This window comes from Homalodisca vitripennis, chromosome 2, assembly GCF_021130785.1.
Source record: "Homalodisca vitripennis isolate AUS2020 chromosome 2, UT_GWSS_2.1, whole genome shotgun sequence".
Lineage (NCBI taxonomy): Eukaryota > Metazoa > Arthropoda > Insecta > Hemiptera > Cicadellidae > Homalodisca > Homalodisca vitripennis.
In genome coordinates, this window is record NC_060208.1 from 26,508,088 (window position 1) to 26,522,846 (window position 14,759).

General features: G+C 36.4%; 1 protein-coding gene across 1 annotated transcript in view; it reads left to right on the plus strand.

The window, feature by feature from the left end:
- The window catches only part of LOC124353715, a 251,610-nt gene that overhangs the window by 190,242 nt on the left and 46,609 nt on the right, over positions 1-14,759 (plus strand). The window contains exon 5 of the mRNA XM_046803685.1: positions 11,198-13,019. Coding sequence (XP_046659641.1) covers positions 11,198-13,019 — 1,822 coding nt within the window. The remainder of the gene's footprint in view (positions 1-11,197; positions 13,020-14,759) is intronic.

The window sequence follows — 14,759 nt, forward strand, 5'->3', positions numbered from 1 at the left end:
GCAAAGTTTCAAGCCTATATGCCAGTTCGTTGCGGGATATCGTACAGACAGATCATCAATCATTGTACGTTTGCAATCACAAACTCAAAACGGTATTTTTATAGGTTTCGATCTGTTTTGTAATCGCGTCCATTCATGATACCTATTATTTTGAGATAAGTATGATAGCATTCCTTGTTGCTAATACCTGTTACCTGGAATAGCTTCGATAACCGTTGTGTCCTGGCACTTTTTACCTGCTCGCGGATGACAGTGACTCGGCCGGTTCTCCCGTTACTACTCATAGTGTCCAGCTGTTACCCGCTACTCACTCCGGTAGGCTGCGGGCTACTCAAGGTTACCGCTACATTGCACGCTCCTCTTCTTGTTCCCAATCTATGCGGTGACGGAGTGATTCCATAGTGGTTCCACCATGACCAGCTGAAAGTCTAAAATTCTCTTCATCGTTTTTCTTCCCTAGTATAGGTTCTTCCTTCTGCATTTTTTTACTCCGTAACCAGAGGCGGATTTGAATATTTGCCGCCCCTGGGCTATCCACAATTTGCCCCCCCCCCCCCCCCCCCACCCACCAACCATGTAAGCTTATCTTGGTAGTATCGCGGTGGGTCGACGGCGACGTCGGCGGCAGCGAGGCGGCCACGCTAAGTTCGTAATCAAACTCAAATAAAGTAGGGTTGTTGAAGTTACGCTTCTTATAGTTGCAGTTATTGTTTTTACCATAAAATATGATAAGTCAAAACATTTTTCAACTGGAAAATTATTAAAAACAATCATCAAAAGAAAGTCGATTGGATTAAGGACTTTAAATTAAAGAAGATATGTTTAGGAATTACCATACAATAACTTGACTCTGATTTTAATAATACTTAGATTTAGGATTTAGATCATCTGAAATTTATTATTTTGTAATTTGCATATATTTAATTAGAATTTAAATAATACAACAAAAACGGGAGAAAATAAAATTCTGGATGAGAATGAATTGAGTTGCAAGTTTTATAATGTGAAATAAAACTATTGAATATTACGAATGTAATGTAAATTAAACACACAACACAAATCAAAAGGTCAGCCTAACAAATAAAAGAGTCGTATTTTCCTAATTTTCCTACTACTTACGTCATACACACATTTGCATAACCGCTAAGCATTAAATCGTATCAATAACAATTAATATTAATTACAATTAGTATGTAAAAGAGATACATATATTCCTACCAGATACGAACTACCCAATTATTGTAACAAATTCCCCTAATTGTATTGCATTATAAAAGAAACTCCTGTTTTCATATTTTGCACCAAAATTCGCCGCCCCCTGAATTCTGCTCCCCTGGGATATAGCCCATTCAGCCCATATGTAAATCCAGCCCTGTACGTAACAGCTCCCTTCATCCCAATTATTTTGCACTGGTTCCTCTCTTTATCCCAAAAGTCTTCCTAAGTTAAAAGGAATGTCCGAAGTGAGCGTAAAACGACCTGTAATGTCCAACTTCCTGGAACCCACCGGAAGTTACAGCAATGTAAGTAAGTAGGCATCATTTGTCCCCTCACCAATTACAAAACAATTACCTCAACTACGAGGAACACGTAAACCCTATCCGTGATGTCACTGTGGGACCGATTCGCTAAGAGTCGCTTTCTTTTTGTTGAACCTGGCGGTAATTCACAATGTACACGCAATTAATTGCCCTTCACTGTAATGTTCTTCAGTAGTACATTCAGTAACCACGATGGAGTAATAATGCCTATACTTCAAAAAGTAAATTTGCAATATGTTCTCAAATTGTTTACTTCTTTACTCTGAAGCTAAGATTTTGTCTGACTACTGACTTAAATTTCATTTGGCGAGAATAGAAATCAACTTTTGAGAGTTTGTAGATTAGAGTTTTTTAATTGATTCTTTATTTGCATTACTGTGGTATTTAGTACAATTAAATGGGGGGTTTAATAATTGAGTTAAACTCTAAAAGTGAGAAAACACATAGCTGAAAAATTGAAAGGATAGTAGAATTTCAGGCATTTTGCATCGTTACATGTAGTATTTTCGTATGATACTTGAATGTTACACCTAATAATTATTATAACTTAGAGTGGCAATACATTGCTGCAATTTGTTAGTTTTTTAATGTATTAGAGATTTATACACCCGAGGAAGTTGGTAGATTTCAATTCACGAAACGTAGTATTATACTTTTTTAACATCATAACACTGGCAAATGTCAAAATCCTACTATTCTTTCATAATCACCAATTGTCAACAACAAACTTAAACAAATAGTTAAATTATTGTTTTGCAGAAATTGATTTCCTTCACCTCTATCTCATAACCATGACTTTTTCTGGCGTTTTATAAGTTACAAACATTAAAAAAACTTAGCCTACTATAGGCTATTAATATCCTATAGTTTGTAAATAATCTATTTGTAAAAATTTTTATGTCAATATGTTTACTATTTGTCAACCTTTTGAATTTGAAAAAGTTTTAAAATACGAATAGTTTCCTGCTGGTTAGATTATTCCCACATATGCAATTTCGTTAATACATTGAAACCGATATATGCGCTTAATAGCTACAGCAAAACACTAGGATCCAAACGTTTAATTCAGCTTATAACAAAGTGTTATATAATAATGGTACAGTACATTTCCCTTTCTTAAAGCTATTCTTAATTAACTTCCGCACTCAAGTAGATAATGAATTCAAATCTTTATTGATGTATGAATGTAGGAAATATCTGCATTAATTATCATTGAATAAGCGTTTACGCCCATGAATGCAACAGTATTTTCATAAATTATAAAACCATTAAAATCTCAAGGACATGACCCTGAGGAATTCCTCAGTGGATAGTTCAGATTTCACTGATTATTTCATTCATAATTAAATTTCATAATTCACTTGTCGCCGATATAATTGAAAAGAATCTGTACATCACATAACATGTTAATGACAACAAAATGTTGGTGAATAAATAAGATTGAGGTAGGAAACATTTAAGGAGCTGCTATGCTTTAGTTTTATCACAATTTACTCCTCACACAAGAGCAACTTTGATTGCGTATTTTTCAGCTACCAAATGAACAGTAAAACACAAGACGACTAGGTGTGCGATTTCCAAATTGTGAATATTGCAATAACGGAGGATATGAGTGTTACATCATATTTTTACATTAAAATATCATGTAAAAGATTATGTTTTTATTATTGCTTTGCTTCTCCGTAGATTACCATACAGGACTCCGAGTGAAATATTTCTAAATGTCATATTACATTTATAAAATAGTCATATAGATTCATTTATTATTTTTGTTCTACGAGCGTTTATTTGAAAAATATTTTATAACGCAAAAACGTAATATGTGTACAGTATATTTAATTTAAAATATTTTTGAATGAAACCATTGTCTGTTATTTTAAAATAAATTTGTACTATGTTCCAATCACCATTGCAATATTTTATTTCATTACTGTGATAAGAGCATCAAAAAGTATGGGTTCCCATTTCAAAACCAAACTGGTTGAATTTAAGAAAATTTAAACATATGTTGGGTTTAGTGATAAAACTCATGATGATAATAACATATTTATGCTAATAGAGAAATAAGATGTGAGGATATTTATTTACATTGTAAGGTAAAGACTCTACTTGGACACTACTTGGAGTTTATGAAGATATTTACTAATGACCGTACAGTATTTCGTGCCAAACGTTTAAGACAAAGTAGACTTTCTGTCCGCTCAAGGCTCGGGCGGTACCTCATATCTCTAGTTTTCTACACACCCTGTACAGTACAGGTTGTAAAGTCTCTCGCTCCAATAGAGAATATGCCCGCCGCCCCGCTCCAAGGAACCGTTATGTTATGACCGGTGCTTTCTCTGGTTTGGGTTTTATTGATTTTTATGAAGTGAGCAGTAAAAATTATGGTTATAGACCTTCTCACGCCTCTCGACCGCCAAAGTGAATATGGGGGAAGGGTATCGGAAGTGGGACAAACATCGATGATTAGTCTGCAGGGTTGCTGTGGAGAAATTTGGACCCAGTTGATAAACTTGTCATGCATCATTAAGTACTAAAATGTTTATTATTTTTATGTTTTTATTTTAAATTGTATTAGATTTATTGATTTATTTTAATTATTCCTTTTATATTTTATTGCTTTTTTTTATTATTTTATAATTATTATATATTTGATTGTTTTATAGTTTATTAATTAATATTATTTTAATTTTTTATTTCGTATATAATTATTTATATTCTTGTATAAAGACTAATTTTTGTTATTAATAAGTATACCATGCCTGAATGAATATTGTAGGAATTCTATGAGATAGCATGAATATCTTAGTAATATGTCATGGTATTTTTACTAGCGTATTTTCTGAGAATTATTATTTTTTTTTAATACCAGACAGGAAAAAACTACACAGTTTCCAAGTAACCAATATGTGACATATACTTTTGAAACATGTGCACTAGTTTGTAAAATGTATGTATTTGCAATGATTTTGCATTTACGACTACGTTTTTGCTCCAGTAAATAAACCATTTTTAAATTTAAACATGTATTGATTCATCATCTATTTTTTATTGCAACATTTTTAGTTTTACAGTCAATAGAGAAACAATTAAACAAATAACTATCATAGATGCTTTATTGAAAGAGAAATTCTCGATAAATATTTTTCTCCGTTGAAAATTAATACTAACGTTGCAGAATAGATTAACACATATGGACAATTTGGTAAGATAAGTTATCTTACAATCCGAAATAAAACGGAATTTGTAAAAGAGGTTTAACGGTAAATGTTAGGTTATCTTTTGATTAAATTGAACTATTATTATAATATTGGGAAAAATCGATAAATATTATCGAAAACGATAAACATATTTATATGGAGTGACAAGATGTTATTTTATGTAGTGTTTTAAGTTTATTTCCAACTTTAAGTTGTGACATGTTTGATTATTGTTTAACATCTTAAAAGAAGAATTAATGGACATCAAATACAATAGTGATGAAGACGCTACACTTTTACAAAGTCTCCGTTTCGGTTAGAGCGTAGAAACAACTTTTCGTTCCTTTTAGAGAGCTTAAAAGATATTTATTTAAGCATTTTCTTAATAGAAAAGTCTTAAAAGAACTAATCGAAGATAAAAAACGGTCGTCATCGCGTTGTAATTACATTTTTATAATAAGTTCTTATGTTTTCCTACATTTTGTCTATTTTTCTTTACATGAGCAGTTCAAGCATTAACAAAATCTACATTGGCTTGGCCAGCGCCGTTGTCGGTTAAATATACTTCTGTGTACGTGGTATCTCTTCGGAATTCATTATCTCTTCTTTCTTTTTATATTTCTTAAGAAATAAACTTTACCTTGGCTGATATTCTTCAAAGAGAGACTCTAATAGGTGTACACTTTCATTTTACTCTCAAATATATAATTGTCTAATACTGTATAGAGCTCACGAGTGAAGTAGCGGGAGGAACTCTGCCTGCCAGGGCTCCCTGTCAATCACTTATCATGTGTTTCTAAAAACATTGACTATGAATAATTTACTTGCGTTTTTTAATAAAGTAACATTAAATATTTAATTTGTTATTACAATACACTATTGTTATTTAGCTATTTTCTTAAATTGGAACAATTTTATGTTTCCATAGCATTAACCATATTGTTTCGGTCATTATTTTTGTTTTATTTTTGTCTATTAGACTATTTTCATGTCAGTAATTCTAATGTCGCTAATTATTTTAATATGATTGTAACATTGTTTAGTATTGTTAATTTTATTGTTACTTTTGTAGCTATTAACTTATTTCATGTGTTTAATTAAACTACACGCATAAAAAATGTATTGATAACAAAAATACAAAAATGTTGGCCACCTTGAAATTGCTACCATGAATTAGAAAATTTAGCTAAATAATAAGTATACATTTAAAGGCACACACTATACATGTACGTATGTTAAACATACTATAATTATCAATACATTTCGTTAACTCCTAAATTACGAGTACTGATTAAATATGCACAGGATAAAATATACTGTTAACAGCGCCAAAATTACACTCTTAAGTTGAATAAGGCAAATGAACACAGTGCTGATAAGTTTATACTGTGGCGGAAGGGTGGGGAAAGTAAAACAGCATGTTTTTGGAATGGCTAGTTCGAGGAATTCGCTTGAATCTACTCCGCTACCCCGAACCCCTCACTACACTACTCGTGATCTCCCTACAGTAACAGAGTCCAGCTTGGAAATTAAATCCCTGTTCATTAAAGGAAACGTGTTGTAAGAGTGACACCTGCCTGTCAGGTGGAGGAGTCGACGTTTTGCCGGCAGGTCTACAACATTCCTCAGGTGCCTGTGCGGCGGCCGTGGCGAGGATGATTGTTAACCGGAAGCGGCCGCCGACCGGAACCCATCTCACCGCGCTTGAACTGGCCAGTGTTGCCAATATTCTGACCAGTCATACCAACTGTTCAGCGTAAATAATCAAACCAAACTTAAAAACAGCTCTTTGTAGTTGTTTGTTAATGATATCCAAATGGATAATGTTTACAATGATTACGGAGTACATTTTTACTATATTCCAGATAGTTTATTTTACACTAATATAACTACTAGAACTATAAATGGCAATAGTTTCTATTTTATTATCTTAAGGCCATGTCACACTGCCGTGGCGTTGCGTCCGTCCATCCATAGTATGAACGTCCGCGTATGCCGCGACGGTCTCGAATCCCGTCAAACTACCAGACACGCATCCAACGTGTGGCCAACGCCACGTTTTTCTAGGAGGGTGGAAGCTCAGTACCGTACACAATAAAATGTCGTCTGTGCCGGGGTTTTTGTAGTGAACCAGGAGACCCTACCTTACGTTCACCAGTTCCTTGGCTGGGTGATTCCAGCAGCGCTAGTAGCAACAGTGAAGACGAATTGGAGTTATTATATTCAGTGGCACAAAGAGATCACTGGGTACATCCTATCAATACAAAACGAAGGATGTTTGGCGAGTACCATCATTTAATGCATGACCTTGAAGCCGATGATGACAAATTTCGTACTTATTTTAGGCTAAACAAGGAAACAGTTTGACGAAGTTTTAGATTAATAATTCAATAATAACTGTTCGTGAAACATGGTGAATTATTGACCAAGGTGCCTTATGCGCATGCGCGAGCCATCGCAGCTTCGCCGACGTCGGCCAAGAATCGCTCCAGCCGCACATCCCAACAGACGGCGGCCGACGCGGCGAACGTTGCGCTACGTCGGTTATGTCAGTGTGACTTGTCCTATTTGATAACATGGTTAGCGATTATTTAAAAACTCCATCCGCAGATGGGCGTACGCGACGCCACGGCAGCGTGACATGGCCTTTATGAACATGGTGTATTATATAATTTACTTTTTAATCTAGTTTTAGTTTTTTTACAATCGACTATATCCGTAAAATTTACCTTCTTTCACAAATATCTTGCTTTGTATTGCTTTTTATTGGTTACTTTTAATTTGTGAGCAGCATTGTATGTAACGGTCATACATTTATTTTCGACACTATTGAAACTATGAAACTACTGCCATTAATGTTTTTTAGTAGTTACACTTGTGGAAATAAATAATCTAGAATATTCGAAAAATCTATTACGTAATCATCGTAAATATTTCCGTTTCTTATAATAAGCAAAGTACTAAAGACTACGTCCTGGTCAAAAAGAAGTGATAGTGTTTGGAAGTTAGTTTGGTAATTGGTGTTCAAGGGTTGGCACGACTGGACAGAAAGAATATTGGCAACATGGGCCACTTAATAATAAGGAAAATCATACGATGGGATTACGATACCATAATTTATCAAGGACGTGATATAATGTCAACTCATTAACAAAAAACAAACGCTGATAGGCAATACTCGTAACGGCCGCGACCTAACAATTACAACGTCATTTCGTCGATTGTTTAAATCGATACCGCAATAACCGACACAGTAATTGTCTTGTGGGCGTGGCCTACATTCTATCTTCACCGATGGATATTTTATGTGCCAATAAAGACACCCGGGGCAGGGTATCGGTGTACCCCGTATTGGAGTAACGGGGCGCTTGCCAGCGGCGGGAGTACGAGCGTGGACCCCGGTCAACGCTAATGACATTCCGACTGTTCAAGGTTATCGATACGGTCCTGGCCAATTTGCTGTCTGACCCGTTTGAAAACCGGCTGTTGTTTTACTAATGAAGATATGTAATTTGGAGTTGTGGTGCACTACTTAGCTGAATTATGAGATGGTCATTGCTGACTCCTCAGGTTCGATTGCCAGACTAAGATAGCCCGTAGAGGGGGGCGCGTTTAGGACTCGGGATCAAGAAAGGGACAGGTATCACGCTGAGGATAAAATGTATGATCAATTTGTATTGGGATTTTTAATTCAAGTGTACCAAATTACTTGGGAACAGAGCAAATGTAACATATTTTATAACGCGCCTTACGTCCCACCTGGCGTAGAAGTCTCCTGGGCATTACGAACCACGTTCATTCATAATTCATAAGATCTATATCGAGTTAGTGAATATTCATAATCTAGTTTGTACCGTTACTACGTGAATTCCTTGAGGAATACCATTCAGGGCTTTGTTGAATCATACTGAAGTGTAATGTGACTAATGTTATAAGAGTAAATTTTACCCATCCTTATTTGGGGACATTTTGATTTACTGTTAGATGTAGCTGTAATTATTTAAGGGTTTGAAATTTTTAGCAGAGTTTGACGTACCGTAATCGACGTGGCATCTGGTTAAAAGTGCGACGTCCGTTGTCATTTTTTAGTCAAGGAACATTAAGCTTTTTGTGTTTTTGAACAAAACTGTGTTGACCCTTTATAAACTGCCAGTTTTTTCCCGTGAAGTGTCTGATAATATCCAGTGAGATCTAACCTACAGGGTTACTTATACTAAAGTTGCTCAGCTCGTAATAATAATACGTCCTTCGCATGTTGAGGTTATGTTACTTTTTGCTACCAGCTGATCCAGGTCTCTTGCGGCAAGGACGCCGGATTGTATTACAGCTGATTATAGTAGCCTCTTACACAACACTGTTGTCCGTGGCAGAGCCAGGAATGCCTAGATCATCGATGTATATACTAGTAACGTGATGGTTCATCTGCTGCAGTCCCACAATTACTCTTAAAATATACAAATCCTCAATCAGAGCTGCAAAAAATCATCATGACATAAAAAATATTAAAAAAATAAATAATATATATTTAATTAAATATATACTAAATAAAATAAAAAAATATAAATATATACATATGTTTAAATATATATTTAATGTTTAAATGTATATTTTATATGTTTGATCATATAAAATATGATCAAACTAGGTGTTCTTTTTTATATCTCCGATTTTAATTGATATTTATCAGCTACCATGCTTTCACTCTAGGATTTCCAGTTTTCATCACATTTACATTGGTCAAGGTATATCAGAAGTCATTCTCAAAATTATTATATTTCTAACTAATATAGACGTAAAATATAAAAGTGGTGTCTTAACAACACAAATTTCCGTACTATGTGTCATGTTAAAACTTTTTCACAATTCTTGAAAACACTAAGAATACTAAAATAGATCTCTGCGTATTATAGAATTTCAAATTTCTTGCATTGCCAATTAATAGAAGACTTAATTTCTTGTATGCGCCTTGTTATTCGAACACATACAATAAATAATGTTATAACTACTTTCAATAATTTTAAAATTTTAAGAGAGGTTTTTGGAAATCTGGTAGAGGTTTTTGGGTAACTTTAATGGCACCCTCTGTTGAGTTATTCCAATTATTAGACAAGCTAGCTATTTTATTCAAGTGACTGGCATAAATTTCTCTTCTGTATATCCGCCTGTCCACACGATTAGTCAAAAACTAATTGAGCTATACAGACTTAAAAATATATGTGGAGCTTCACTTTTATATAGTTTTTGTACTGATTTCGTTGATGGTGCATGTCCATCCATGGGATTTAACCGAAAAAATGAGAAACGAGTTTTGGATTTGAAATGTGTATTTTGGTAGTACCTAGAGGACTGACAAAACTCGTTTTTATCTGTTTTTTTTTCTCTCTGTCTGTCTCCTACAAGATATATCGAGAACAAATTGAGCTAGTTACGTGACATTTTTCATAAAAACTCAATTTGCAATATACAATTATGCTTATATAATATCTCACTGATGCCGAATCATGCGCCTAGAGAACGGATGCATATTTTGCTATAGCTAAAGGAGGTGGAAAAATTCTTTGTTTGGCGGTTAGGCTGTCTGTATGTTTCCCACACGATATTCATATATTATTTGGACTTCAGACCTGAAATTGTGAATAAAGCCAGTGAAACGTATGATGCAAAATGTGGTCTAGCGTACTCCACATTTTATTTATTGGATTACTACATCATTAAATGAGTTTATAGGAAACTATATCTTTAAACGAAAACTTGTCTTGCTCAGACCTAGTGTATTTATATCAGTGCTTTAACCAAAGTGCCAGTGACACTGTGCCAATTGAATTACAACAGTGGCTGTCAATTACGCAAACCGTGTGGTTCGTTAGCTGTTCCCGGCGAGTGGTAGTTGGGTAGAGTTTAGCGGTTAGTCATGCTCGTTGGTGGTCCGATTGTGCATAAGGCGACGGCCTCCTTTCACATCAATTGCAAGGTTCTTAAGGATGGCGTGATAAGGTTTTACTCGCTACCAAACATACATTTTATATGGTATATTTTTACATTATTGAGATTATTCATGGAAAACATTCCTTGAGCATTTACCTTCATTGCATTGAACTTTGTCTGGAGTGGTATTATGTATTGTCTGATAAGAAGTCTGGCAGCTCTTGTTGTTACACCTTTTGAAAATTCGTATCATTTAGTCTTTTTAAGAGAACGTACTAATAAAAGATTAGTTTACTTTTAGGAATAGTTAGGATTGTGTATCGAAGTTCTTACAGACCTTTTTGAGAAGCCATTTGTAAACTTTGATCTGTATCGAAACACCTATTGCTTGAACTTCTACAGTTTGATTTCAAGGTTTAGGACCTTTCGGAGATAAACAAATTGAATCGAATATTTAAAATTGTGCAGGGTGAAATAAGTTTGACATGCATGACTGTGATAAAAGGTCTGATGATGATTTGTTTGTTGCAGAGCGGGCTCGATGGAGTGACGATGCATGACTACAAGCACAAGTACGGCACGCTATCTGGGGGCAGCGCTCTTTCCAAGTCTATGAAGTACGCGGAGACATGGCTCTACGGCTCCATGAATGCTCGCCCCCAGAGCTCACGCCCGAGTCTCTTCATGTATCCGGAACCGCCGGGTCCCAACGTGATCCTGGGCACACCGCAGCCAGGGGGCTACGCCCTGGTTATGTGTGCTTGCGCGGACTTCCTCTCAGGGACTACCAGGAGTAAAAAGTCCTCAACGGCTGTCTGCAAGAAGTGCGGAGGCTCCAGGAGAACGTCATGGAACGTGAATTCTCCGACCGCCATCAGAGGGTTTGGGACGGTCCGGCTGACTCAGCCGAAGAGTCGACCCGAGCTCCCTCTCTTGGAGGACTTAAAGGACCCCTACGATATCATGAGGAAGTCTCGTCTAGCCACTGTCTCATCTACCCTCAGGGTGCCACCAGAAGGGAGATCCAGAGCTAAAAGCAGTTCACCTCCCGGACGAAGAAGAAGACGAAGTAAATCTCCTCCTAGACACAGGTCTCCCGACAATCGATTCGTCGATAGGAGATCTTTAAATCTAAATAGTGTAGTTGACAAAAGTGACCTTTCTTCTAGAAAGTCAATTTTAGAGTGCGATGTTAACCCTTATGAACTGATTTCTCAGTACCTAAAGAACAGCGATCCGGTTGACTCGAGGTTTTCAATCGAAGAGGACGAGTTTAGTGACAATTTGAGTGAGAATGCGTTGGACGATGGCACGTACGGGGGCAGGAAAAGTGTGAAGTCTAGAAGTGTAGATGATAAAAAGAAACCACGAAAATCAGTCGCTCCTGGTAGCATCAGAAGCAAAAAAGGTTTTTTGGATACGTACAAAACTAAATGGGAGGACCCTTCGAGGGCATCAGAGCCTCTCCCAGGAGGTGTTAGTATAGGGGGACAGAGGATACGGCTGTTCAACAACAGTGATCCTCTTCCAAATGTTGTCAGCGCCAATGAATTTGTAAGCGACTCCGACAACGAAGAAGAAGAAATATACGACATGGAGAAACACAAAGCGTGGTTTTCCGAGAAAAAGGATGTGGAATCCATAAAACCTAAAGGTTCGCAAATTCCGAGGTTAACAAATTCTCCGAAAAGGCCACCAAGGAAGGCAAAATCCCGTTTGGAACCTGTAAATAGTAGCAAACCTTCTGCAAAAAACTCCAACGAGACTGGTGGAAAAAACAGAGTTAATTTTGCGTTAGATGTTCCTACCCAAACCAATCGAAGATCAAACTCTCTCACATCTTCGGCGTCTCTAGAAATAAAATCTATTCTGAAAAAACCTAACTCGACTTTGAACCTATCCGAAAGTACAAACCTCTCCCATAGTCCAACTACTTTTGGTAGTGTATCACCGAGGCAAGATGGTGAAACAGGGGCTCGATCTGTTACGCCCTCTGCAACAAGAAATGTATATCTGCCGACTTTTAAGGATTTCAAGCAACAACAGAACCGGAAGAAAAAACAAGTTCAGTTCAAGGTCACAGAGGGTTCGGATGACAACATTCTGGAGGGTCCCGCGGTGATAGCCGAACGTGAGGAGGACATGACCTCTGCAGTGACTACAGTAACTCCAACAGTCCTAACACCTGACGTGGTGATCACCAATCCAGAGAGCTCTGAGGTCCTCAGGCTCCAATTTTTTGGCGACAACCAGGAGGATGCTCAAGCTGTCAACCAGACGCGGTCTGAAGACAGACCTCATAGCTCCCTGGACGCCCCACGGATGATGGATGAAGACTCGTCTGAAGACCAAGGTAGGCCTCCCTTAAAATCTGTTTTACCTTTGATAGCTTATCATTGAAATTGCTCAATTCTTTATAAACATATTCTTTGGAGTCATCAACTTTCAAAACTTCCAATTAAATGCAAGTTTTTGCCAATGGCGCAGTGTAGCGGGTATAACGGTTACCGTGAGATAGCCAGATCAAGGAACGTTCTTAGCCCTAACTACGCCTGGTTAAATAAGACTACTTTACTTTTTACTTTTTTATACGCTTAATTTAAAGTTTACAATTTTTATTTTATTTTGGGATCAAGAAACAAATAATGAGAAATTCGGATAACACAGCTGAGAGTTTTTTATTTACAATTAGTTTTTTACATCCACTAAATATAAACTAAATGGTAATTCCGTGGACAGTCGACTATCGCGAAGGAGAAGGAAGAGTTGGTCGGAGCCAACATTCAAGGTTATCCTTTCACAATCCTCTTTGCCTTTCGTTCACCTTTCGCGGTGTCGTGTCGCAACCTGACATATCAGCTGTAAAGGTGAGTTCGGGTGTAGGAGGGAGAAGAAAAAGAAGTAGAGAGGGGCTGTCGCCTTCCTCTCTCGCCACGACGCGACGGACCAGTTTTTGCATCAGAAGTTGTCATTGTTCCTTGCCAATTACCAGAGAGATTTTCCTGCCTTGGAGGACGTCCGCCTTTAGCTGATCAGAATTTCTCCTCGACTAGAGATTATCGCTCAATTATTTATGAGGTGGCGCGACTAAACCCCTGTAACTCTGGAAACCACTTAAATCTGTCTTCTTCATAGAGTACTTCTTCAATTTGCCTTCCTCAATTCTCTTCTGGATGCCACTCTTGTGTCTGGTTAAGGACTGCATTTGCAATTTTTATTTATGTAAATTCGCCTTTAAACAGCCCTTGGATATTTAGGTCGGTAGGAGAGCCAGAATAGAAAGTATGGATGAAATAAGTAAATGTAGTTATTAATTCGTATTATAGATAATAAATCGAAAAGCAAATGTAGAAAAATAGGTTGAACAAGGAACCAAACACCAAAATAAAACTGTAAATTTCAATAGCTGTTGACCAAAGTACACAAATTATTATGATTTTGTAACCGAATTCAAGCAAGAATGCGTAAAAGCTATGTTGAATGTAATTTGTAACAGTTATAATAAAACTAATTGAAATCGTTGCTTAATCCACCATCGCTTGTTCCTGAAGTAATTACGAGAATGGCCATTGGGCTTCCATCAAAGATTCTGGACCTACTTTTATTTAACACAATCAGACCTAAAATTGTATGGTTAAGAATTCTAAATTAGTCTCTTTAAAGGAGAAGTTGATTGAATTAAGTTATTGGTGTTGGAAACCCTGTACTGAACGCACACATTGAGGAGCCTCATAGATACACTACTGATAATTCACGACTTATATAACTTTGCTTCTTTCACAGGTGCTGACATATGTTTACTTCTTGATCCCAAAATCTATAAAATATAAAATTTTAAAATTCGTCTAGAATTCGTACAAGGAACATGACAAAATATATTCATCGTAAAAGTACGAATGGCGTAAGTGATTAAAATATCGAACCCATAGTGCCATCCGCCATTTGCAAAAAAAAACTATGACGAGCCAAAAATAAGTAAGTCATGTTCCAGACACGTGAAGAAATTCAAGTTGAGTGTATTGTGGTCTATTATTTCAGACCAATTATTTTGTTAGAAACTTTTAATTTTACCAAGTGTGAAACTAAATAAAAA